The sequence below is a fragment of the Bos grunniens genome, chromosome 13 (genome assembly GCF_055505025.1).
Source record: "Bos grunniens cultivar Pamir isolate PY7600 chromosome 13, Bosgru_T2T1.0, whole genome shotgun sequence".
NCBI classification, from domain to species: domain Eukaryota; kingdom Metazoa; phylum Chordata; class Mammalia; order Artiodactyla; family Bovidae; genus Bos; species Bos grunniens.
In genome coordinates this window covers 7,703,632-7,729,243 of record NC_141177.1, presented here as the reverse complement: position 1 = coordinate 7,729,243, position 25,612 = coordinate 7,703,632, and the positions used below count along the sequence as shown (strand labels likewise).

Sequence of the window (25,612 nt, the reverse complement as noted above, 5' to 3'; positions counted from 1 at the left end):
AGACAGACAGACGCTTTACCCTCTGAGCCACCAGGGAAGCCCAAACTATATGCCTGGCACATAGTAAGTGCTCAATAAATGATGGTCACAGGTGGTGGGACACAGAGGGGAACTTGGGCAGGGGGTACCTCCTGAAGCTAATGCTTGAAGAATACAAGGTTCACTAAGCAGATGAAAGCAGAGAGCCCTCCACACAGAGGAAGCACCTTGAACAAAGCAAAGGCTTCCACGGTATGGCCATGGTGACCGTAGGTCCTAGTGTAACCTGAGGACAGAGGGAGATTGGATTGGTCCTATTTTGTGCCTGTCCTCCCAGTGTATTACTAATAGCAGCCCCCTTTACACTGCAAAACTGTCAGGGAGTGCATGATAAATTATACAGTCATTACCACCCCTTATAGCCAAGCAGCTCCTTCATAAGGAAACCAAAGGCAGAAGAGGATGAGACTTACCCAAGGTCACCCAACATTTAGTAGCAAAGTCTGGACTGGAATTCAAGACTCCTGACTCCCAGTCCAGTGCTCCTTCACCCTCCAGCTTATGAAATCAGCTCTCAAAGCCTGCATCAGCTTCATCAGTCACATATCTCCCTTTTTCTCTTCTTGCCAAATTCTCCATAGGATTGTGACCAGATCCACGTGGACGATGTCTCATCTGATGACAATGGGCAAGATTTAAGGTAGGAATTCAGGGAATCAAAAATGCCCCTTCTGATTGCGAATCAAGCTCACCTATCACTGGGACGCAGAGAGGAGGCTGGTTATCAGCGAAGGGTGTGCCTGCCTCCACCATAACTGGGACTTGTTTCTCTGAACTCAAAAAGCACAGTCATGCCCCCGACCCTACAGCTTCTTCCACATCATCTCAAATCACTGGAGCTGAGCTTCCCATAAATCCCCTGTAACTCTGCTTCTGCTGATTTCTTTGTGGGTCTTTTTTTGCCCTGCTAACTAAAGTAATCCATGCATGGGGGCACGGGTTCAGTCTGTGGTCAGGGAACTAAGATCCCGCAAGAATAAACTAATGCATGCATATTGTAAAAACTGTCGTACACCACTCCTAATCTTGCCTCCCAGAATCACTACCATCAAGAGTTTAGTACACCTTTTTCCAAGGATTGACTGCACTCATTAACATATATATATATATATATATATAATCTGATATAAGATCAACACAGTCAACACTCAAAAATATTTCCTGAATGAATAAATGGTATATTGGTTTTCTAGGAAAATCACTCCAAGGACATGAATTCCAGAAATAAGGTCCCCAACTGCTCAAAATGAGACAGCTTTCTGAAGAATGTGGCTGAGGAATGTTCCAAGCCTGCCCACTATAAAAACAAAACCCTTGTTAATCTGTGCTTATCAAAATGATCACTATTCAGCACCTCTCGGCCCATCAAAAGTATTGTGAGACCAAAACGATGTTTTGCTTGTGGGCCGTTTGTGGTAATTTTGCTTAGCATTGACTTCTGAGGTGTGTCTTCCAACTTACTCCAAAAAAAAGAAATCAAAGTGTCTGTTACTGAGCCCTGCAAGTCTTTTCAAAGCCCAGCTCAATTAGAAGTGATTGGTAGGCATCGCCTGCTTCGCTTTAATTAGCCATTCAGAAAATCCTCTGCAGTCAGGCCTGGCCAGGACCAGGCTCCAGGGCCCGCCAGGACTGCTCAATTTATGGAGTAAATAAATCCCAGATCAAGGCTAATTGTGTCCTTTCCATGAAGTCATCCCTGGGAACCACTCTCCCTTTGAAAGCAATAAGCAACCAGCGTTCCATTTTTATCCTCTCTGCTGTAGTGGCTGGCTTGCATCGAAAGCAGTGCCCCTCTGAACCCTGACTCGAGCTAAGCTGTTGGGTACCAACTCACTTCAAGAATCCACAATCCAAGGGTGTTTTTTGCCCCTAGGAGCCAAATTCCCCATGTGTTCATTCAGGAAATATCTGTTAAGGACCTACTGTGTGCTAGGCATCAAACGCCTCCCCCCCTTTTTTTTTCCCTCAGTTAATAGTAAAAACTGAGACTGCCCTGGTGGACCAATAGTTAAGACTCTCTGCTTCCAAGGCAGGGGTCACAGGTTTGATCCCTGGCCGGGGAGCTAAGATCCCACGTGCCACAAAGGTGGCCAAAAAATAATTAATTAAAAACAAACAAACAGTGAAAAGAAACAGCGGCACCGTCCTTATCTTGCACCGTGCCCTGCTCCAGATGCTTCACATGGCTCACCTCATTGCACCTTCACAGCAGTTAGGGAAAAGTGGCTCTTACCACCCTCGTTTTACACGAGAACAGGAGGTGCAGAGAGGTCAAGTAACTTGCCCAACCTGACACAGCTGGTAAGTGCGGGAGGCAGGATTCATGGACACCCTGCCCTGCCCTCCACCTCTTGGCAGAACATCCAGCCATCTCCCCAGGGTGTCCGCTGAGTTTTAAGTCAGCGTTTTTCAATAAATCCTCTAGCCTTTCTGCACTACCCAGGGAGGGGCTACTGGTGGCTACCCATCCCAGAGCTGACACCTGCCTCTCCCGGAGGCTCTCGGGTTAACCCGCCACTGCTGCTCTGTGTAGCACAGACTCTCCTCTGAGCGGTCCCTGCGATACCAAAGGAGCTTCCCCAGCGGGTCTGATGCGGTGGATACTGGTCCTGGAAGTCGCACGTGCGCGGTACCATCTCCCATGAGTACCCAGGAGGTCGTGCCTGAGCTCTGCTTCTCCAGGGATCCAGAAGAGTTTGAAAAAGAAGAAGAAGCCACTTTTGAAAAGGAGGAATGTTAGGGTGAATGGGTGCTCCAACACCCAAGTTCACCGCCACTCAACCAAGGCCACAGATGGCTCTACAGTCACACAGACGCCCTCTGTGCCTGCCCAGCGGCTCCTCGTTGGAGGCTGCGGTGCTCAGACCACTGGATGGGAAGTGGTCTGAAGCTGTTCTTCCATAGACTCTTAAAAAAAAAAAAAAAAATGGAAAAGAAGTTGATAGAAATTAAGTGAAAAAACAAAATTCTCTAGCAAGATGAGAACCTTGACAGTACAGAGGAAGGAGTATGTGGCAATTTAAAGCGTGGGTTCTTGGGGCATGATTCTCCTTAGTAACATTTGTATTTCAAACCTTATGAACATTCCTCTTATAATTTCTCTTCCTAAGGACATAGTCTTTGTGCTGTAATTTATCAAAATCCACTGACTTTCATAAAAAATACGTATTTTCCCAACATATGTAAAAAAAAAAAAACTATAGTTGAATATCACTCATCAGGCTATTCATATCAGTGGTTTTAAATACTACTCCAAAATGTGAAACTTAAATTTCAGGAAAAAATGTCTTAATATTTTTTATAAAATATTGTGAAATATCCAAAATATTTTCCCTTTACTGTGTCAATTGAAAAGAACTCTTATAAAATTTCCTTTACTTGATAAAACTAATGAGTTAAAATTTTTTTTAAATCCAGAGTAAGAGTCCTTATATACAGCAAGCTATGTAATGATTTCCATTTAACATTAGACATAGTGGTGGTCACTCAGATAAGAAGTAACCTTGTATTTATCCAAACACCCAATAAAGCAAAATTCTCAGGTGGAAAAAGAAAAAGTGTCAGTTCTAGAAAAGAGGAGCCCTGATGGGATAAAGTCACATAGCCCCTTTCTCATCAGGTTAAGAATGTGCTCGAAAAGTGCCCAGCACAGTGAATAATCCTTACTAAATGGCTCTCTGTCCCTTTGATTAGATGTTGTCTGCTCCCTTTTACTAGTTGGGCTTATTTTATTTCTCTTTAGCCCCTGATCACTGCCACCCAAGGGAGGGGCTGAGAAAAAAGTGACAGCAACACCTCTGTGTGACAAACCCACCGGCATCTTTGGTGGGAAAGAGGAAGGATTCCATAATTTCACTTTCCAGTCCTCAGGAGAGATGGTCCCAGCTTGTGCAGGACTTCTGGGGCCAGAATCCATTGCGCCAGACCCGCTGGGGAGGCTCCCTTGCGGTTCAGGAACGGTGGGGAGGAGTCTGTGCTACACAGAGCAGCGGTGGGCGGGTTAACCCGAGAGCGTCTGGGAGATGCAGGTGTCAGCTCTGGGACCAGAGTCATGCAAACAAGTTGTTAGAACAGCCACATTTTATCTCCAGGCAGAAGACATTTTTTAGTAATGTTCTCAAGATCTCAGAAGTTACGATGTTAAATACCATGTTATCAAGCTAGTGGTCGAACAAGCTAATTACACACAATCTGTATTTTTCTTTTTTCTTTTTTTTTTGGTCATGCTACACAGCTTAGGAGATCTTAGTTCGCTGACCAGGGATTGAACCCACACCCTCAACAGTGAAAGCATGGAATCCTAACCACTGAACCACCAGGGAATTCCTCATCTATTTAAATCTGAGTAATTCAGTAAAAAGCAGAGCAGAGACTGTGATTACCCCTATTCGAATCTACCATCTCCAACTCACCACTTGCTGATATTATGACTTACTTGCTTCTAATCTTGTACACACTCACAAATGTCTGTGAAAAATGACCCAGGTGAATGTGTGTGTGTTTATGGCCATATGGGCAAGAATTTGTCTGAAGAACAGCTTGTGTCAGCCCATTGGTATCTCTGGGATTGTCCATCCAGCCTCCTCTGGAGAGAATCCCTGCGTCTGCAGCTGAGCCCTTTCACATTAAGTCACCCTGCTCAGTGTCCTCCTGGGCCGCCTGCCCCAGTGGTGAAATCTGATTTCAAATTTGAGGCATCACGTAAGGCATCTCTGTGGATCCTGCAAGGGTTTTGTTGTCGCCAGTTTGATATTCAGGCTGAGCCCCACGCACAGGAGAGAATGACCCAGCACTTCCCACTTCCAAATTCCCTTTTCTCTGCCGCAGCACTTGTGTTGAACTGGGGATACCTAGGGTACAATTCCCCAGTGTTGTTTCATTCCTAGTGCATCACATCTCCACCCTTAACCCATCACAGATAATCCAGAAACAACAAAATAATAGGAAGAGAAAAACGTCAGCCAGCTGCCCCCGCCGCCATTGAGAGGCCCTGGTACCACGCTGAACTGCTCCCCACACCACACCCAGGCTTTTTCTCTCTGAAGAGACCTTCACTGTGGAAGTTTTTGGTCCACATATTGCCTTGTGACGTCCCATGATTTTGCAGACCTGTACCAGGCTTCCGGTGGAGGGAAAGAAAATGGTGTTCCATGAGACCTGGGGTTTTCCTTCTCACGCTCTAGCTGCTGTAGGTGACAAATCGCCCACAGTTCCCCCTTCTGGTTCCCAGCTGGCACTCCTGTCATTAACTTCCTGTGATGCTCTGACATGTCCCCAGGGCATGCTTCATGCTGACGGAGGGTTCTATCTACAAAGTACCAGCAATCAACTCTGCCTGATTTTTTCTTTTTTTGGCTTCAGCGCTGTGCACAGACTTTCTCCACTTGGGGCAAGCAGGGGCTACTCCTTGCAGAGCGCAGGCTTCTCACTGAGGTGGCTTCTCTTGTTGCGGAGCACAGGCTCTAGACTGCGGGCTCAGTAGTTGTGGCCTGGGGGGCTTAGCTGCTCTATAGCACATGGGATCTTCTGGGACCAGAGACTGAACCTGTGTCCCCCACACTGGCAAGTGGATTCCCAACCACTGGACCACCAGAGAAGTGTGACTCTGCCTAGTTTAAAAGATAAAATTAGCGTGGGGAATGCCTATGGAAAGACACAGAGATGCTCACAGCAGAGGAAGAAAGGGTTAGCCACCAGGCCTTTCGAGGCATGTGAGGCAGGGCAGATTTGGGGATCAAAGTATCAAGAGCTCACTGGTATTTTCTTCTGGACTCTTCTCTCGGGGTGAACCGAGGCCAACCACTTTTTTGGAATTGCCTTTCCAGCTTCAGATTCCAAAGTGGGGGGAGAGAGGCTTTCCTTGGCTTGCACTGCATGCAGGGAACAGAATGACTGCCCCTCAAAAAAAGGAAAAAGAAAACAGAGATGTTCTTTGATACCAGAAGGAAAGAGAATGGATGCCGACTGGGCACGAGCACAGGATGCCACCGTTGTTTGGGAAGTTAATGCAAGCTCTGATCCTGCTTCTCCCAGAACGCAGATACTCAGAGCATCCTCGCACGTTCGGGGACACAGGCAAACATAAGCCCACCCACGAGTCTCCTGGTGAGAAGCTCCCACCTCCCCGCAATAACGCTGTCTCTTCTCCCTCTGCCGTCTCCCCAGCACCTACAACTTCTCCGCCGATGGCTTCCACAGTTCGGCCCCGGGAGCCAACCTGTGCCTGGGCTCCGGCGTGCACGGCGGCGTGGACTGGATGAGGAAGCTGGCCTTCCGCTACCGGCGGGTGAAGGAGATGTACAACACCTACAAGAACAACGTCGGTGGTGAGCGGGCCGGGGAGAGGGCGCTCGGAGGGTCTGCCTGCCTGGGCCCCGGGCGCACCCCCGGACCCAAGGGAATTCATCAAGAATGGATGCTGTCACTCACATCCCACCTGCGCGGCGCCAGGCTCCGAGAGGCCCGCAGACCCTAGCTCACCCGGGGTGGCCCTCATGACGCCCTCTGGGAGAGGGCACTATGATCTCGTCACCCCCACTTTGGGTCTGGGGAAGCTGAGGAAGCGATGACATGTCCTGCCCGTGCATGATCACGCCTCCGGCCCCGCCGTGGTTCTCCACCTCTGGTCCTTGGACCAGCAGCATCAGGGTCACCGGGAGGCTTGTTGGAAATGCATTCTCTGGCCCCCACCTCAAACCTGTCAGATTGGAGCTCTGGGGTGGGCCTGGTCCTCTGTATCTTGACTGGCCCTCCAGGTGATTCTGATGCTTGTTGAAAGCTTGAGGGCCACAGGCTTCAGCCCTCACTACTCAGATTGTGGCCCCTGGAGCAGCCACATGAGCATCACCTGGGAGCTGGTGAGAATTGTAGACACCCAGGCCCCTCCCAAGGCAACTGAGTCAGATCTGTGTCTTTAACAAGATTCCCAGGTGATTCGTGAAAACACTGGTTCGCAAGCTTGGCTCATATTGGAACCCCCTGAGGAATTTCCCCTTCTGCTTTTCTTGGCCTGGCTGCCGCTTGGCTTCGGGACTTACTGAGTTCCCTGCGCAATTCTACTGTGCGGCCAAGTCGTGAAAGCCACCAGCTTCAGTGGCAGGAGAGCATTGGTTTATCACACTGAACAAGAAACCTGGAAGGGGCTGGAGGCAGGGTGGGTTCACCAATGACCAGGCCCTTGATCAATATTTCTGGAATTCTCTAGGCCTTTGATTCTTAACAGGTGAGGCTGCTTCTTCCCCGGGAGGTACATGGGGATGTTTTTGATTATCACGACGTCTCTAACCAGCTACTGGCCGGTAAAGGGAATTAGATTTGAGTAGGCGGATAATAGAATCTGCCGTCTACACCTTGACCCCATTCCTGGAAAGAGTCGAGTCCCGGGAAGAATTCAGGGTCTCCAACTGGACAGAATCCACTTCTAGTCCTAGCGCTGCAACTTTCTAACTCCCTGAGCCTTAGTTTCTTAAGTCTGTGAAATGGGGATAAAAATAATTCTGCTTCCCTGGTGACTGAAAGGTTTGTTGTTAATGCATACAAAAGGCAGGACTGTGCCTGGAATGCAGCAGGCACTCAGTAAACAGTAGCATTTATCACTGGTTCCTTTCAGTTTCGCTGTCTTTTAGATTCTTCTCTGTTTGCTTTCTGCGGGTAGAGCATCAGTCCTTCAGGACAGATTTTCTGCCTTGTCTGAGGCTGCAGTCCTGGCAACAGCGAATGTTTATTGAGCATTTCCTCCATGCGAGGCTCTGTTATGAAGGCTTTTTTGTCTAATAGCTTTTTTGCTCTTCACAACACCTCTGTAACAACTTTCTTTTAAATAATTTTTCTATTATTTCTTTTGGCCTGTGCTGGGTCTTCGTTGCTGCACGGGCTTTTTCTCTAGTTGCAGAGAGCAGGGGGCAGCTCTCGCGTTGTGATGCAGGGGCTTCTCACGGCAGTGGCTTCTGTTGCAGAGCACCGGCTCTAGGGCGTGTGGGCTTCAGTAGCTGCGGCTCCCAGCCTCTCGAGCACAGGCTCAGTAGTTGGTGGCGCATGGGCTTAGTTGCCTCGTGGCATGTGGAATCTTCCCAAATCAGGGATCGAACCTGTGTCTCCCACACTGGTAGGCGGATTCTTCACCACTGAGCCACCAGGGAAGCCAGGTATCAGTTTTTATCACGCATGTTGTACCAAGGTGGAAACTGCGGTCAGAGAGTCTCACAGCCCAGGCGGCAGAGCCAGTCCTGGGCCGGTGACTTCTCCACCTCTGCCCACACTTCACGGCCTCTCACACCCAAGCCTGTCAGCTGCAGGAAGGAAGCAGAGAGCTTTGTGGTCAGCCCTGCCTGCTCACCCATCTCTGCACACAGATGGAGGGAAGCAGGTGTGCTTGGAGTAGGGGTGACAGGGACCGAGTCAGCCAACAGAGGCCCTCGGGTCCTCATCCAAGTTAAGCCCCAGGAAATGCTCAGGGCTTCTGTCGGGCTGTTCTGCTTTCCAGTCAGCTCAGGGGAAATTATCTGATGTATCAACAGGCAAGGAGCTGGCGGCTGGCAGAACACCGGTACGCAGCCCCTTCCTGCTGCCCCGCCCTCAGCTATTTCTGCATCACAGAACCAGCCCAGTGGGGGCTGCAGCCGCCAACCCAGGAGTCACTGTAGACAGCAGCATCCTAAAGGTTTCAGTAAGTGTGTCTGGAAAAGAGCAAGATACAGGATGTAAAGAGAAAATGCTTAATAAGTCAGCATCTGGGAGGCAGTGAATGATCAATCCATCCATCCATTGAGCCTATCAGTCAATCTCAAAATAAAATTTAGGTCACTGGACTGAAGTTGTCCTTGGGTGTCACCTGACTTGAAACCTCAAAGTACAGTAGCTAGACTCCCTTTCTGTCACCCTACTTCCCCAGACCTCTAAAATGATAACTGTATGTTTTTTTGCTTTGTCCACAGGCTTGATAGGAGCTCCCAAAAGAGAGACCTGGCTACAGCTCAGAGCCGAGCTGGAAGCTCTGACTGACCTCTGGCTGACCCACTCTCTGAAGGCACTAAACCTCATCAATTCCCGGTAGGTGGGAGCCCCCATTTCTCTTTGTGTGCTGAACTTTCTCCCATTCAAGGCTGGTGGCCCCTTCACGTCCACACTGGGACAATCGAACTCTCCAAATTCTCCCTGGCACACTTTCCAGACATTTGATAAAGCTGGGATGTACCAGGCACCATGGACACCTTGTCCCATAGATGAGCAGATAGCTGCAGAGACTCAGTCAGGGGCCAGCAGAGCTAAAGACTTTGGTCCGTAGGTCTGTCTTCTCCCGTCCACTCTTGCCCACAATACCGTGCAGCCACAACATCGCCTGGTGAAAACCATTTTATAGAATGCCCCAGTTTATCTGGTGGGCCCTTAGTGAGGTCAGGGGAGTCCAGTTTCATTCTAGGCCTCCTAATAAATTGCCTCTTACTCTTAAAAAAAAAAAAAATCACCTGCAGCAGAGAACAACTTACTCTGTACCAACATCAGAATTCTTGTGACCCAACATATGAATGGTTACAAAATGGCAGCCCGTGAGCTGAATCCACTCTACTGATGCATTTTGTCTGATACACACTTGGCCCCAAAGACAGGGAAGGTTAATCCAGAACCGAAAGGTTTTGAGGATGTCAGGTGTCAGAACTCGCACGTGCTTTCCAGTCCTTATGCCAGGCCTCACGTCTCCCTGCTCTCCCACACTTGTTCTGTACCGCTCAGGTACGTTTCCAGCAGGTCCCTGCAGCTATTTTAGTGACCCTTGCAATAAACATTTGCTTTGTAAATAGAAGTATTATACTTGTATTCAATTGTAATGCGTCAGGAGGCTTAAAAGAGAGGAATGGTGGGAGGATCCTGGAGCTCCATCCACCCTCACCTGAAGATGACTTGGCCAGAGCCTCCAAACCGCACCAGAATTCCCACCAACTCCAGGCTCAGCTACTAAACTCCTTGTGCTATCCTGGAGTTCTGACCCACAGTCTTCTTTGTCCTCAGGCCCAATTGTGTCAACGTGCTGGTCACCACCACTCAACTAATTCCTGCCCTGGCCAAAGTCCTGCTGTACGGATTGGGTTCTGTGTTTCCTATTGAGAACATCTACAGTGCAACCAAGACAGGTAGGGGAACCTGCACCTACAGGGGGAGCATAAGGTCGACTTTGCCTGCCGGGATGAGAGGTTTAATGACACCAGGGAAGTTACAGAATTTGTCCGAGGCATGACCAAATTCCCCAAACCACCCTCATAACCTCTGCTTCTAGAGAAATTGCTTAGTTTTGCAGTTTTCCAAAGTGTATTAGTAAGATATGCACAAAGCTGCTATTAACAAATACCCGCAAATACAAGGGTTTAATTACATTAGTGCGTGTGTGTGTGTGCTAAGTCGCTTCAGTCATGTCTGACTCTTTGCAACCCTGTGGACCACAGCCGACCAGGCTTTTCTGTCCATGGGATTCTCCAGGCAAGAATACTGGAGTGGGTTGCCATGCCCTCCTCTAGGGGATCTTCCTGACCCAGGGATCGAACCCTCATCTCTTTTGTCTCCTGCATTGGCAGGCAGGTTCTTTACCTCTAGCCCCACCTTTGGGAAGACCCTAATTACATTAGGGCCAAAGCTAAGTTCTCTCAGAGGTCAAACAGACCAAAGGCGAGTGATCCAGGCTGATGGGGTGATTCTGTTCATACTCATCCAGGAAGCAAGGTTCTCCCCATTTTTCCCATCATCATCCCTTCTAATTTTATTCTCATGTATATGGTCAAATCAGAATCTGCCATATTGTTATTCTAGCTTATGGGAAGGGAGAAAAGAGGAAGGGGTGATACACCGCCAGTATTGTAAAAATAACACTGGGGGCGGGGTTTACTTCTACTCATCTATTGGCCTAGCTTAGTCACGTGGCCACAACTAGTTGCCAGGGAATCTGGGAAATGTAGTCCATAGCTAAATGACCATAGCTAAGTCCATGGGGTCGCTAAGAGTCGGACACGACTGAGCGACTTCACTTTCACTTTTCACTTTCATGCATTGGAGAAGGAAATGGCAACCTACTCCAGTATTCTTGCCTGGAGAATCCCAGGGACGAGGAAGCCTGTTGGGCTGCCGTCTATGGGGTCGCACAGAGTCGGACACGACTGAAGCGACTTAGCAGCAGTAGCAGCAGCAAGCCCGGGTAAAACTTGGGAAATTCTATTACTAAGGAAGAATAGGAAAACATTTCCCACCCCAGGATGGTACATGAGGTGGTTTTATTTTAGGTAGTACATTGAATAACCCAACTTTGAACCACACAGAAGACTGTTGATTTTTTAATGCTCTTTCAAGAAGTGTCTCAATTTAGTGTTATCCTGTTTCAACAACTCTTTCATATTTGCTGATCTCCCTTATTAACAGATAAAACACCTTAGGCTCAGAGCTTTCATCAAATAAGAGAATTCAGTAACTAAAAATGAACAGCAGCATTTGTCATCAGGACAAGTAATATTGGTTTTTCTGGGGTAGGGGTAGAGGGACACTGTGTCTTGATTAGTGTGTGTGTGTGTGTGTGTGTGTATCACCTAAAAATGTATAATAATACAAAATCTAGTTAAGATGTTTTTGATGAGATATTTTTACCTGTGTTTTGTTTTGGAGAAAAAATCAATTTATAATATATACTTTGGAAGCATTTCCTTAGAGCAGAGCCTTTACTAAAGTTCTAGACCAGAGATGGCACTGGATATCCTTCAGTGCTCAGGGTGGCAAAGAAATTAGCCAGCCCAAAACGTCAGGAGCACCGAGGCTGAGAAATGCTGATATAGGTGAAGCGCTCAGCAGGCGCCAGCATAGAGTCACAGCTGTCACGATTAGAACGCTTCTCGTTATGATGGTAGTTCCTAAACTTGCCGACGAGGTCAGGTCGAGCTAAGATCTGAATTCAGTGTGCCAGGATTGATGTTGCTGCCTGGCCACCTGGGACGAAGGAAAACATGAAAAGATGATCATCTACACGAAGCAAGAGAAAAACAAACCAGGGAATCACATGAGGGCCACCCTGGCACCAGGCTGCCCATCTTCGGACACATGAAGCCCGATACTTCTGCTTCCTAACCCTGGGACCCTGGGCAGATCACCTCACCTCTCGGGGCTTCACGTCTAATCTGTAAAACGGGTCCATCGCTCTTACACCGGACAGCTGCACAGACACCAGAGCGTGTTTCAAACCCCTGTTCTGCCTTTCTGCTGGGTCCCCGTGGACCAGCCTCTTAACCACTCTGGGCCTCTGTCTTGTTGTCCTGTCGCCTGGGGACAGGGACACCTCCAGGTTTGCTCAAGGATGAAATGATTCATCCCAGGTCCTTAGGAAGACGGCTGCACAAAGTAAGCTCTTAACTAGTGGTGATTATTCACCGCAGCCCCAGGTCCTCACCGAGCATCTCCCTTTCCTTCCATGCATGCAGGGAAGGAGAGCTGCTTCGAGAGGATAATGCAGAGGTTTGGCAGAAAGGCCGTCTACATCGTGATCGGCGATGGAGTGGAAGAGGAGCAGGGAGCCAAAAAGGTACTTCCTCCACGCAGCTCTCAGGCTGCTTCCCCCTCCTCTGTTGAGCCTGTCTCCTTTCCAGGCTCTTTGGTCACTGGTCCACTCCCACTCAGAAATCGCAGAAGCATCCTGAGTCATTTCCTTCTGCAAATCCCCCCTCCGTGCCTTTGGCTGCCACCCCTGGTAGCCTTGCATTGTTTCTGGGACAACTGCTCAGGAGCCCAGAGACCCTCCGTCAGGGCAGGCTGGTGGGGGAGCTGGTGCACGTGTGTGTTTTATTTAATACTCACTGATCATATGTTCCAGGAACCCTTCCCAGTTAATAAAGACAGCATTAAGCTAATAAAAAAGAAAATCCTGCTTTTGTGATCTCAGGCCCATGAGGAGACAGGCAGGGGGGTTCTGGTGGCCGTAGCTCTGTTCTTGGAAAAGAAACAGCTGCTAAAGTCTGGGGTCTGGACCTGTCGACAGCATCCCAGAGAGCCTGCCGCCCCCCCCACCCAGAGGCCTGGGAAGTGGATTGTTAATGTCACAGAGCTTAATTTGGGGGATCTGAATTCCCCCTTCCTGTCTCAGAAACAGATTCTAAGGAAATGCAAAAATGTTTAGGGTCTCAGTGGATGAAACCCACAAGAAGATGGAAGGTCCTGAGACGGGCTTGGGAGAGGGGAAGCTTAGAAGGCTTTGCATATACTGGTCCAGCCTCCTGGAAGGTTCCTCCCTTTCCCTTCCTTGCTCCTCCCCTTACTCTTCCTGATTCATCCTTTTCCCGCCTCAGCCTCCCTCCAGAGGAGGATTTCCCTCCCAGCTCCCACTCCGACCTTCCAGCTCAGTGAAGCCTGCCCGCACTTCCCTCCCCCAGCTCTCCATATTCCTCCTCCAAGGCCGTATCCCCTCTTGTCATGAAAGAGTTACCTTTGTGACTCGTGGCTGCATCACCGACCCTCCACCTGGAGTGCAAGCTCCGTTAGCTGAGCACCTACTGTGTGTGGCCTCTCTTGCAGGCGCTGTGCCTGGGCAGTGAGCAGAACACACGGACCGTCTCACCCCTCACTCAGCTCACAGCCTGGGGACAAGCAGTCAGCACCTAAGTGTAACAAGCGTGTCAGATGACCACCAGAGCTTGGGAGAAAAGTAAAGTGGGGAGTGGAAAACAAAGGCGGCGCTGGGGGGGGCAGGCTAGGAGTGTATGTGGTGATCAAGGCCGGCCTGGCTGCGAGGTGACAGCCGAGCAGAGGTGGGAGGAGAGGAAGTAAGCCAAGTGAGCATCCGTTAGTTCAGTCGCTCACTTGTGTCCGACTCTTTGCAACCCCATGGACTGCAGCATGCCAGGCTTCCCTGTCCATCACCAGCTCCCGGAGTTCACTCAAACTCATGTCCATTGAGTCAGTGACACCATCCAACCACCTCTTCCTCTGTCATCCCCTTCGCCTCCTCCTTCAATCTTTCCCAGCATCAGGGTCTTTTCTAATGAGTCCATTCTTTGCATCAGGTGGCCAAAGTGTTGGAGTGTCAGCTTCAGCATCAGTCCTCCCAATGAATATTCAGGACTGATCTCCTTTAGGATGGACTGGTTGGATCTCCTTGCAGTTCAAGGGACTCTCAAGAGTCTTCTCCAACACCACAGTTCAAAAGTAACTTTTCCCTCTGATGAAGTGAGCATCAGAGGGAGGGAATTTTGGGAGAGGAACCAAGGAGTTCAAAGGTCCGAAGGCTGGAGCTTCCTGCAGAGAGGTGGGGTGGCCTCAGGGATGCACCAAGCAAAGGGCACGGAGGGTCAGGGAGGTGCAGTCGTGGAGGTGCCTTGGGCCTTCAGAGGGACTTCAGCTTTTACTCTGAGTACTTCTTTTTAAAGCAGATTTCTTTAACTTTAAAAATGAACTGATTTTGAGGGACTTCTTTACCTGGCTGTCCTTACCACTGGCCCTCCAGTGGCCAAGACTCCACACTCCCAATGCAGGGACATAGGTTTGATCCCTGGTCAGGGAAGTGAGATCCCACACACCACATGGCATGGCTTACATTCAATTTAGAGGAGAAAATATTAATCATAGCTATCGGGGTGACCATGAAAAAAGCTGAGCACCGAAGAATTGATGCTTTTGAAATGTGGTGTTGGAGAAGACTCTTGAGAGTCCCTTGGGCTGCAAGGAGAACCAGTCAGTCCATCCTAAAGGAGATCAGTCCTGAATATTCATTGGGAGGACTGATGTTGAAGCTGAAACTCCAATACTTTGGCCACCTGATGTGAAGAGCTGACTCATTTGAAAAGACCCTGATGCTGGGAAAGATTGAAGGCAGGAGAAGGGGACGACAGAGGATGAGATGGTTGGATGGCATCACCGACTTAATGTATATGTGTTGAAGCAAGTTCCGGGAGCTGGTGATGGACAGGGAAGCCTGGCATGCTGCAGTCCATAGGGTCACAAAGAGTCGGACACAACTGAGCAAGTGAGCTAACTGATATGGATGCTACACCAGGATATGACCAAAACAGTGGTGTGAACCTCATGAATTATCACATGAATCCAGGACCGGTGTGCCAGGTCAAGAGCTGGTCTCTGGTGAACCTACCTGAAGCCCACTTCTGGGGTGGGAGGGGGAGTCTAGAGCCCCTTTTCCAAGTTCAGATCTAACTGAGAACTTCTGCCCAAGCATGTGACAGCGATCAAAATAAACTTTAACTCTGATAGAAGCAGACTGAGAACCTGCTTAGGCCTCTGGCTGTGGGCACCTCCCTACCCGCCCTCTGGTTCTCACCTGGAGAATGACAAGGAAGTCCATGGAGCAGTCACTGCTGTTTACTTGCCTTCTCACGTCAAAGGGCATTTCTTAGGACAGTGTAGCAGATGTTTTCAAACGTCTTCAAATGAGTCAGCTCTTCGCATCAAGTGGCCAAAGTATTGGAGTTTCGGCTTCAGCGTCAGTCCTTCCAATGAATATTCAGGACTGATCTCGATGGACTGGTTGGATCTCCTTGCAGTTCAAGGGACTCTCAAGAGTCTTCTCTAACACTGCAGTTGCATCAATTCTTCGGCGCTCAGGTTTCCTTATAGTCCAACTCTCACATCTATACATGACTACTGGGAAAACCATAGCCTTGACTAGATGGACCTTTGTTGGCAAAGTAATGTCTCTGCCTTTTAATATGCTGTCTAGTTTGGTCATAACTTTCCTTCGAAGGAGTAAGCATCTCATTTGAAGAGACCCTGATGTTGGAAAAGATTGAAGGCGGAAGGAGGGGATGACAGAGGATGAGATGGTTGGATGGCATCACCGACTCAATGGACATGAGTTTGAGTAGATTCCGGGAGTTGGTGATTGACAGGGAGGCCTGGTGTGCTGCAGTCCATGGGGTCACAAAGAGTCGGACTGAGCGACTGAACTGACTGAGCAAATGTTTTGAAATGATTATTTACTATCCTGAAATGAAATACTAATGGATAATAAAAGCCCCTTAAAACCATAATGGCCTGCCCCAGGAAAATTTTAAAAGAAAAAAAAAACCATAGCGTCCTGGAGATCAACATCCAGTGATAGAGAGAGAGATAAGGGCGGGGCCTCCCTGGTGGTCCGGGGGTTAAGACTTCGCCTTCCAGTGCTGGGGGCGCAGATTCTATCCACAGGGGGCTAAGATCCCACATGTCTCAAGACCAAAACGTAAAGCAGCAGCATCTGGTAACAGATTCAATAAAGAGTTTAAAAATGGTCTACATCAAAAAAAATTTTTTTTAATGAAATAAGGGAAGGTCATTTGTACTCAAGGGTTCCTCAGGTGGCGATAGTGGTAAAGAATCCACCTGCTAATGCAGGAGACGTGAGAGACACAAGGTCGATCCCTGGGTCAGGAAGGTCCCCTGGAGGAGGGCACGGCAACCCACTCCAGTATTCTTGCCTGGAGAATCCCATGCACAGAGGAGCCTGGCGGGCTACGGTCTATAGGGTCGCAAAGAGTTGGACACGACTGAGCACACACACGTATTTATACTCACAATAACATGTGCTCCAGTAGGTAAATGTTTGAGCACAGAGCCTTGCACCCAGAAGTGCTGTCACTGAGGATGCAGCCCAGCAAATGCAGGAGGACACGCATGTGCAGTCTCAGCCACTCACGAAGCCATCGAGCTGCTGCGGCCGTCACGTGATTGCTCCAAACTGCAGAGCAACCCGTGGTTAGGCTCGGAGTAAAACAAAATATAGGCTTCCCCAGTTCACACAGTAATTGCAGCCCTGGAAAACGTTTATTAAAAGCATGTGAAAGATACTCTATTTATGTGGCAAAGTGGAGTTAAGGGTCTCCATTCAGGTTATTATGAATGGGTTTATACTTAAATATCTGGCAGAACATTTGAAAATCATTCAAGTCTAAGGTGTGTGGGATGAAGCAGGCACCTGCCCCACGTGTAGTGCCCCCCAATCATGACAACAGTCAAAACTCACACAGTCACTCCTAGGGGGCAGGCTGCTGCTTTGAGAACTGTTAGTCTAGGGTCACCCTCCCTTAGAGAGCCAGGAGGAGGGGGAGCTGACAGAGATGCCTCTTGATAAACTAAAGGAGTCCTTTTTTTTTTTTTTTTGAGATCTTAGTTCTCCAAGCAGGGATCGAACCCATGCCCTGTGCAGTGGAAGCGCAGAGTCTTAACCACTGGACCTCCAGGGAAGTCCTGGAGGTGCCTCTTTCAACTCTGTGTCCCTGGCACCTCCCTCGCCTCACCCTACAGCCACCTGGCTCTCACAGAAACAGGTGGCTAGGGGAGCGTATTTTGCCCTAAATCCCAGCTCTGCCATTGTTGGCTGTGTGGCCTTCAGCCAGTGGCAACCCTCTCTGAGCTGCCTTTTTAATCCATCACACCTGCAGAGAACAAACACCAGGGGGGCCAGCAGAGGAACCGTGCAGAGTTAGCCCTCAGTAGCCCAAAGCTACTACTCAATAGCCCAAAGTTACTACTCCCTGGGGCTGCGGGAGAAAGCTAAAGCCATCTTCAGAAATTCAGAGGAGGGTCTCTCTTCAGGGGAGCCAGAAGAGAAAGGAAACAGGAGTCCGAATTTGCACATAACAAAGAGGGAAGATGAATTGAGCAAAGAATCTAATTAAAAATAAGCAAAGAAGAGGGGGTTTCCCTGGTGGGTCAGTGGTAAAGAATCCACCTGCCAATGCAGGAGATACAGATTCGATCCCTGGTCCGGGAGGATCCCACATGCCACAGAGCAACTGAGCCCATGCATCAAAACTGCTGAGCCTGTGTTCTAGCACAGGAGCCTTACCTACTGAGTCCACTTGCCCTGAGACCGTGGTTGACAATAGAAGCCACTGCAATGAGAAGCCTGAACACCACACCTGAAGAGTAGCCCCTGCCCCTTCAGCTAGAGAAAAGCCCTCATGGCAATGAAGACCCAACGCAGCCAAAGATAAATACATTTTTTAAAATAAGGCAAAGAAGTTTATCAAAGAAAACAGGAGAAGTCTGATTAAAAAAAAAAAGTAAACTGATATAAAAAAAAGCCAAATGTCATCACAATAAATGGGAATGAAGCACAATTTCAAAGTCAGTGATTTTCTGACAGTTTTTTTTTTTTTTAAGCTGGCTGAATGTGAAAGATTCCTAATATAGAGAACAGTTGAAAAATACAGAAAAAGTGTTCATATGTATACTAACAATGAAAGCCAGTACAGCTGTATTAATATCAAAGAAATGGATTTTAAGGTGAAAGTCATTACTAAAAAATTAGAAATATAGAAGTATTCATTTGAGCTAAACTTCAGTTCAGTTCAATTCAGTCGCTCAGTCGTGTCTGACTCTTTGCGACCCCATGAACCACAGCACGCAAGGCCTCCCTGTCCATCACCAACTCCCGGAGTTCACCCAAACTCACGTCCATTGAGTCGGTGATGCCATCCAGCCATCTCATCCTCTGTCGTCCCCTTCTCCTCCTGCCCCCAATCCCTCCCAGCATCAGGGTCTTTTCCAATGAGTCAACTCTTCGCATGAGGAGGCCAAAGTATTGGAGTTTCAGCTTTAGCATCAGTCCTTCCAATGAACACCCAGGACTGATCTCCTTTAGGATGGACTGGTTGGACTTCATTGCAGTCCAAGGGACTCTCAAGAGTCCTCTCCAACACCACAGTTCAAAAGCATCAATTCTTCAGCGCTCAGCTTTCTTCACAGTCCAACTCTCACATCCATACAACTTGCAGGTATCTAATAAAATAGCTTGAACTTCCCTGGTGGCTCAGAGGGTAAAGCGTCCGCCTGCAATGTGGGAGACCAGGGTTCAAATCCCAGAAGGAAATGGCAAGCCACTCCAGTACTCTTGCCTGGAAAATTCCACGGACGGAGGAGCCTGCTAAGCTAACGTCCATGGGACTGCACAGAGTCACACACGACTGAGCAACTTCACAATAAAATAGCTTAAATAAGAAAAAAAACAAAATCTGCCCACATAACAAAAACTCACCCCAGTGTCTTGTTTGGGCAAAGTCCACAGGAGCAAGTGTCACTGAATCCAGGCCGAGGGAGTGGGTAAGGTAGTCCCCAGCAGGGCCAGGTTTTGTTCAGCGGAGTTTGCGACGCCAGAGATGCCGGCTGGCAGCTTCAAGAGCGGAAAGCCGACTCTTTCTCCCGTTAGCTGCCCAAAGGGCGGGGCCAGCACCAGGGGCCCAGGCCCCTTCCGTCTCGTTGCTCTGCCAGTCCTAGTACTGCTCTTACCACACAGACCGCTTCTCTCCCCTCCACGTCTGCATTGCCCCCACCAGGAAAATCAAGGCGAGGGCGGAGGGGAGGACTTCCCGGCCCTTTAAGAGCACAGAAGATACAGGTCGACATCACGGCTGCTCAAATCCTATTGGACGGATTTTTGAGTCAGAAAGTCACACCTTGCCACAAAGCGAGCTGGAAGATGTAGCCTTGATTCTCAGCCACTCCTGCCTAGCAAGGAAAGAAACGAAGAAAAGGAAGAAAACAAGGAAGGAACATTTTCTGAGAGAGAAGGAGAGAATGGAGGTAGGGAGCCAGCCAGCAGTCTCCATCACAGCCGGCAGGTGGCGGGGCTGTAACTCATCCCAGCCTTCAGTTCAGTTCAGTTGCTCAGTCGTGTCTGACTCTTTGCGACCCCATGGACTGCAACATGCCAGGCCTCCCTGTCCATCACCAACTCCCGGAGTGTACTCAAACTCATGTCCATTGAGTCGGTGATGCCATCCAACCATCTCATCCTCTGTCATCCCCTTCCCCTCCTGCCTTCAATCTTTCCCAGCCTCAGGGAAAGAGTCGGTTCTTTCCAATGAGTCAGTTCTTCGTATCAGTTGGACAAAACACTGGAGTTTCAGCTTCAGCATCAGTCCTTCCAATGAATATTCAGACTGATCTCCTTTAGGATGGACTGGTTAGATCTTCTTGCAGTCCAAGGGACTCTCAAGAGTCTTCTCCAACACCACAGTTCAAAACCATCAATTCTTCAGTGCTCAGCTTTCTTTATAGTCCAACTCTCACATCCATACATGACCACTGGAAAAACCATAGCTTTGACTAGACAGACCTTTGTTGGTAATGTCTCTGCTTTTTAATATGCTGTCCAGGTTGGTTACCCACTACTCTTTATTACTGATGTCATCATTTTATTTAATCCTCCAAGCCCCTCCCCCCACAAAGTGGGTACCACCCCACTTCATTTTATAGAGGACCTGTTTGAGACTCAGAGAGGTTAATTAACTTACTTAAGTTCACACAGCTGGTCATGTAAACTGCTACGTGTTTTGTGCCAAACTCCTGGTAGGAAGGAGGCGGACTTAGGAGTTTCAAACACCGTCGTTCCGCACCCCCGAGCTGGTCAGAAGAGAGTGGAGTCCACCAAAGAAGACTAGGGCACACCACCCCCATACACCAAGCTCCCCTGAAAATGCCCACCAGTGTCTGAAGCAGCAGCCCCAGCATGTTAATGAGCAGCTCTGTGCGCCAGCAGCTCTCCTGGCCTGATGGATGGGCCTCATTAGCCCAGGCCGCCGGACACCTGAGCAGCGTGAAATACGGCGACAGGACGGGGGCTTCGGCTGTCTCAGCTGACAGTGTTGTTAATATCTCCATTTTAGCGGGTCATTTGTCTCCACCTCTCCACAAGTGATAAATCCACCCAGGCTCTGCAGCCACCAGGCCTGGGAGGGAGACTGCTGAGACAATCTCTTCCCCTTTGCTCATTTCCTCCCAGAAAAATAAATTACATTGTTTAAGGAGGGAGTGGATTGGTCAGGCAGCCACCAACATCCATCTTTGCAGAGAATGAAAGGCTCAGCCAGGCTGAGGGGAGGGGCGGGGGGCTGAAAGGCATTAAAGAGATGGCATCTGTTGCCCACGATGGATCATTTTTTGCTTCCTTTGGGCAAAAGAGAAAAAGATGTGTCCATTGAGAACTTAGCTTTGAAAAACTCTTCTTCCCTTTTCTTCTCCCTCCCTTCCTTTTTTCTTTCATTCCACGAATATTAAGTGCCCACTGTGGGCCAAGAGGCATGCTAGGCAGCAGTGAACATGACCTTCCAAGCTCAGACCCTCCTCGGGGCCTTTGCACTTGCTGTGTCTTCAGCCTTGACTACCTCCCCCCGACATTTGCATGGCCTCTGCCTTCGCATTCTCTGGGGCCTACTTAAATGTCACCCCTCCGGAGACACCTGCCCTGACCCAGCTATCAAAAGTGCAGACCCCCCAGAGGCAGGAAAGGGTTTATTGTGCTCCTGGAACCAAAAGGACACTTGTATAATTTCTACTCTGTGGGCAAAAAACCTCACAGGGCAGTACACCCACCACGGAACTGGGGCATTCACATATGTTCATCAGGCACCCCCTGTTCATTCAGTAAATAACTGAAGGTCAGTGACCATCTTGAGGAGGCTCAGTATCTTTTAGCTGTAATGAAGACTTAAACACTTCCTCACCTAACAAGATTAGAAGTAGGTGTACCCTAGGTTGTTGCAGTGGGTCCAAAAACTCACCAAGTATCCCTTTCCATCATTTTGCTCTACCTTTCTAATCATCTTTGGCTTTTTCATTTCTGCTATGTTGCCTCATGATCTCAAAACAGCTGCCACAGCTCCCGACATCACATACTAACATGCCAGCATTCAAATGAAAAGGGAATGTAAGGAGAAAAGAGTTCTCAGGTAGTTATCTCTAACCCTGAGGAAAATCTTTCCCAGATGCCCCCAGCCAACTTCCTCATTGGCTTCAGTGGCTCACAAGTCAAGTGGGATACAGGACAGATCCCTGACAAACAGGGTTGGGGTTGTCATAGCTGACTTATGTAATCATAATTCACCCCTTACTTACGTCTCTGGCACAGTGCTGCCAAATTCAGGGTTCTGGAAGTAGAAAGGAGGAGCACAGCTATTGGACAGGCATCAGCTTTAGTTCATCTGGTGATGAACACGCAGTCAAGTTTTTTCTCTGGAGTCAGACAGAATCTCTGTGTGCCCCAGTCTCCTCATTTGTAAAACAAGATAGACATGGTATACAGCAAGTATTATCCCCATTTTTCAGACAAGCAGCGGAGTAAATCACTTACGGTCACCCAGCTAATGACGGCAGAACAGAGCTCTGACAAGGACAGTCTTAAACATTTAACCTTCACACTATGGAAGTGTTTCATAGATTTCTCCTTTCACATGAGTGATTTCTTTCCGTAGTCAACATAGCACTTCTTTTACACCAATTACTTCTACTGTATCTGCATGCTGCCTGTCCTGTTATCTACTTCACGTTTCCCTTTCAGTCAGCGCGCTTATGTTTAAAATGAAAAACCTCATTGCGTGACAGTAACAGAGAGCAAGCATCGCCTGCTGTAAAGAAAAGATAAAAACAGTCTCTGGGACCAGCCCTGTCTGTTCACATGGAAATTAGTGAGTGTCAGGGAGGGGTTGAAGACACTGTAGCATCTGGCCAAGACTTTCTGTCTGGAATATCATGATTGAGAACACATTTTTAAGACAGAATCGCTTTCCTGCTGTGTGATTGATGCCATGTCTGTGCACCGCTTCCCTGGTGGCTCAGACGGTAAAGAATCCGCCTGCAGTATAGGAAACTCGGGTTTGATCCCTGGGTCATGAAGATCCCCTGGAAAAGGGAATGGCAACCCACTCCAGTATTCTTACCTGGAGAATTCCATGGACAGAGGAGCCTGACAGGCTATAGTTCGTGAAGTCACAGAGTCAGACACAACTGAGCGACCATCACTTTCAGCACATCAAGACCACAGTGGTCCCAATGGAGGGGAAAGGAGCCAGTCAGTCCACATGTCAGACAGTACAGGATAAGGCATCAGAACAGGCGCAGAAGGGGACTCCCCTGGTAGTCCAGGGATTAAAACGCCACACTCCCAGTACAGGGGACACAGGTTCCATCGCTGTTGGGGAACAAAGATTTCCCCAGGACACTGGGCAAAGCCAAAAAATAAATAAATAACAGGCTCCAAAGAAATAGAAAGGATGACCAGACCGGTGGGTACTGATCACATCGGTGGGTGGTGGGGTCCACCATGATGTGTTGACTTGGTGACTTCTGAGGCTCTCGCCACAGGCATGGGATCCAGCGGGGCTGCAGGAGGTGCCAGCAGAGCCGTAACCATGAGTCTGCGGTTCTGTGTTCCAGCACAACATGCCTTTCTGGAGGGTATCCTGCCACGCAGACCTGGAGGCGCTGAGGCACGCCCTGGAGCTGGAGTATTTATAGCAGCACCCGCGGCCTCGCCACCTGCCGTCAGAGATGCAGCCCACCAGCCCAGGCCCCTGGCTTTCCCTGCCGCCCCCGCCAGATGCTGGACACCGGGCAGGGTCCCTGCAGCCAGGAGGTGTCCAGTGACCATCTCAGAAGCTGTCCTTTCAGTCCCATCGTGGGTCCTGAGAAACAGAGCACCCAGCAGTGGCTTTGGAATATTTAACTTTGGGGAAGAGGGCTGGCTCAGAGTCCAGACTTTTCTGCAAGACTCACAGAACAAAAGCAAGGAATTGCTGATTCGGGGGAGGGCTGGTGATGAGAAGGGAACAGGCTTTTTTTTTTTCCCCACTTTAATTTATGGACTAATCTCATTACTCCGCTATTATGCTCTTGTACCTGTGTTGATGGTTTTCTTAGCTGTTGTTTTTTTTGTTTTCTCAGCTGGCAATGTTTGGTGGTGCACAGTTCTAATCGAAGCCTCTCTGCTCCGAGTTGTGGTTTGGGGGGACTAGTGAAGGAGACGATTCGGGGCTGTGGGGAAGACTGGCTTATTTTGTGTTTAAGAACCTAACCTGACATCATGCGGACAGTGCGCGTGCCTTACGCTGCCATCTTGTTTTCTGGGAAGAGGGGACCCTGGGGAGGAGGTGGTATTTTGCGACGGAAAGAGGCATTAAATAAAACCACGTTTACATTTTGAAGTGGGGTAGGGTGTCACTACTTGATGACCACCTTTGCGGCTTCTGAATATGTTGGTCTTTTCCTCTTTCACTGCAGAAGTATAAAATCCAACTCAAATTGGCTTAAGCCAAAAAACAAAGCATCTCCAGGAACTTTAGTCCATATATGTCTTCAGGCATAGCTGGATCCTATAGTGGAGATGGGGAAACGACCTGATGATGGAGTCTCAGAGCTAGAATCTGATACACAGAAAGCCATCACCGACAGTGAGATAGGCGCGGAGCTCCCTGGGGGCAGGTGCCGTTTGTTTCACGTTTCCCCCCAAACCAAGCATGGGTCCTGGTGGTTGAGTGACTTTCTCCTGGGTGGTTTTACTTCTCAGGCAGGCTCTTCCCTGTTGTGGCAAAAATGGCTCCAAGAATCTTTCAGCAAAACCACACCAGTAGAAAGAGCTGCTTCTGCCTTGAGGTTCCAACAAGAGCCCCAGGATTGTGTCTCATTGGCCAAACCTGAGTCATGAGCTACCCATGGAGCTGGATTTAGGGTTCAATCTCTCATGAGCAGAAAGTTGGAGAGAGCTGGTTCCCCAGAGGAGGAATCAGTGAGCTACTGCTAAAAGAATTTGGGGGGTGCTATGGAGAAGGCAATGGCAACCCACTCCAGTACTCTTGCCTGGAAAGTCCCATAGACGGAGGAGCCTGATAGGCTGCAGTCCATGGGGTCTCGAGCAGTCAGACATGACTGAGTGACTTCACTTTCACTTTTCATTCACTTTCACTTTTCACTTCCATGCATTGGAGAAGGAAGTGGCAACCCACTCCAGTGTTCTTGCCTGGAGAATCCCAGGGACAGGGGAGCCTGGTGAGCTGCCATCTTATGGGGTCGCACAGAGTCAGACACGACTGAAGCGACTTAACAGCAGCAGCAGCATGGAAGTAGAACTAATCTCCATGCCAATGGTAGGAGTTTGTTTTCCAGGGGATGAACCGAGGATTCGGTGTAGGAAACAGGAAGGGACATCAGAGGAGTTCCAAGGACATCTTGAGCTCTGATGCTGCCCACAGAGTTCCCAGCAGAGCCTGGATCCATTTGATTGGATGCAAGCCTAAGTATAAGCTCCTCCTTCTATTCATGTTGGTGAAATCCAGGGTCTTCAATTGACTGGCATCCATGTCAGCGGAGATGGGAAAACGACCTGATGATTGGAGTCGCAGAGCTAGAATCTGATACATAGGAAGCCATTACCAACAGTGAGTAGACTCCTCGCTAGGCGCTGAGCTCCCTGGGGGCAGGTGCTGTTTGTTTCATTTCTGTTTCCCCCAAAATCAAGCATGGAATGATATTCTTGGAATCAATCCACAGAATGGATGCTAACACAAATTGGAATCCCATTATAGATGAGGTTCCTATGAAAAACCGACACAGCATATTAAAAAGCAGAGACATTACTTTGCCACCAAAGGTCCACCTAATCAAAGCTGTGGTTTTCCCAGTGGTCATGTATGGATGTGAGAGTTGGACCATAAAGAAAGCTGAGCGCCAAAGAATTGATGCCTTTGAAGTGTGATGTTGGAGAAGACTCTTGAGAGTCCCATGGACTGCAACTAGTCCATCCTAAAGGTATCAGTCCTGAGTGTTCATTGGAAGGACTGATGGTGAAGCTGAA

At 48.9% G+C, this 25,612-nt stretch overlaps 1 protein-coding gene and 1 long non-coding RNA gene across 4 annotated transcripts in view; one reads left to right on the top strand and one right to left on the bottom strand.

The window, feature by feature from the left end:
* The window catches only part of EYA2 (EYA transcriptional coactivator and phosphatase 2), a 263,186-nt gene extending 239,220 nt beyond the window's left edge, over window positions 1-23,966 (top strand). For 2 of the 3 annotated variants that reach the window (XM_086331564.1, XM_086331566.1), the window contains exons 11-16: window positions 621-679; window positions 6,205-6,365; window positions 8,973-9,087; window positions 10,045-10,166; window positions 12,486-12,586; window positions 23,200-23,966. In XM_086331564.1, coding sequence (XP_086187690.1) covers window positions 621-679; window positions 6,205-6,365; window positions 8,973-9,087; window positions 10,045-10,166; window positions 12,486-12,586; window positions 23,200-23,280 — 639 coding nt within the window. In that variant the 3' untranslated portion in view covers window positions 23,281-23,966. Of the gene's footprint in view, window positions 1-620; window positions 680-2,572; window positions 6,366-8,972; window positions 9,088-10,044; window positions 10,167-12,485; window positions 12,587-23,199 lie in introns of those variants that run through there. The other variant, XM_086331565.1, reaches the window with a different exon arrangement.
* On the bottom strand, window positions 2,748-6,717 carry LOC147360075 (uncharacterized). The gene is made up of 4 exons (XR_015138934.1): window positions 6,469-6,717; window positions 5,794-6,345; window positions 3,854-4,076; window positions 2,748-2,946 (listed from the first exon to the last, which is right to left on the bottom strand). It is a non-coding gene; the product is annotated as an uncharacterized LOC147360075 (long non-coding RNA).
* Window positions 23,967-25,612: the final 1,646 nt, after the last annotated feature.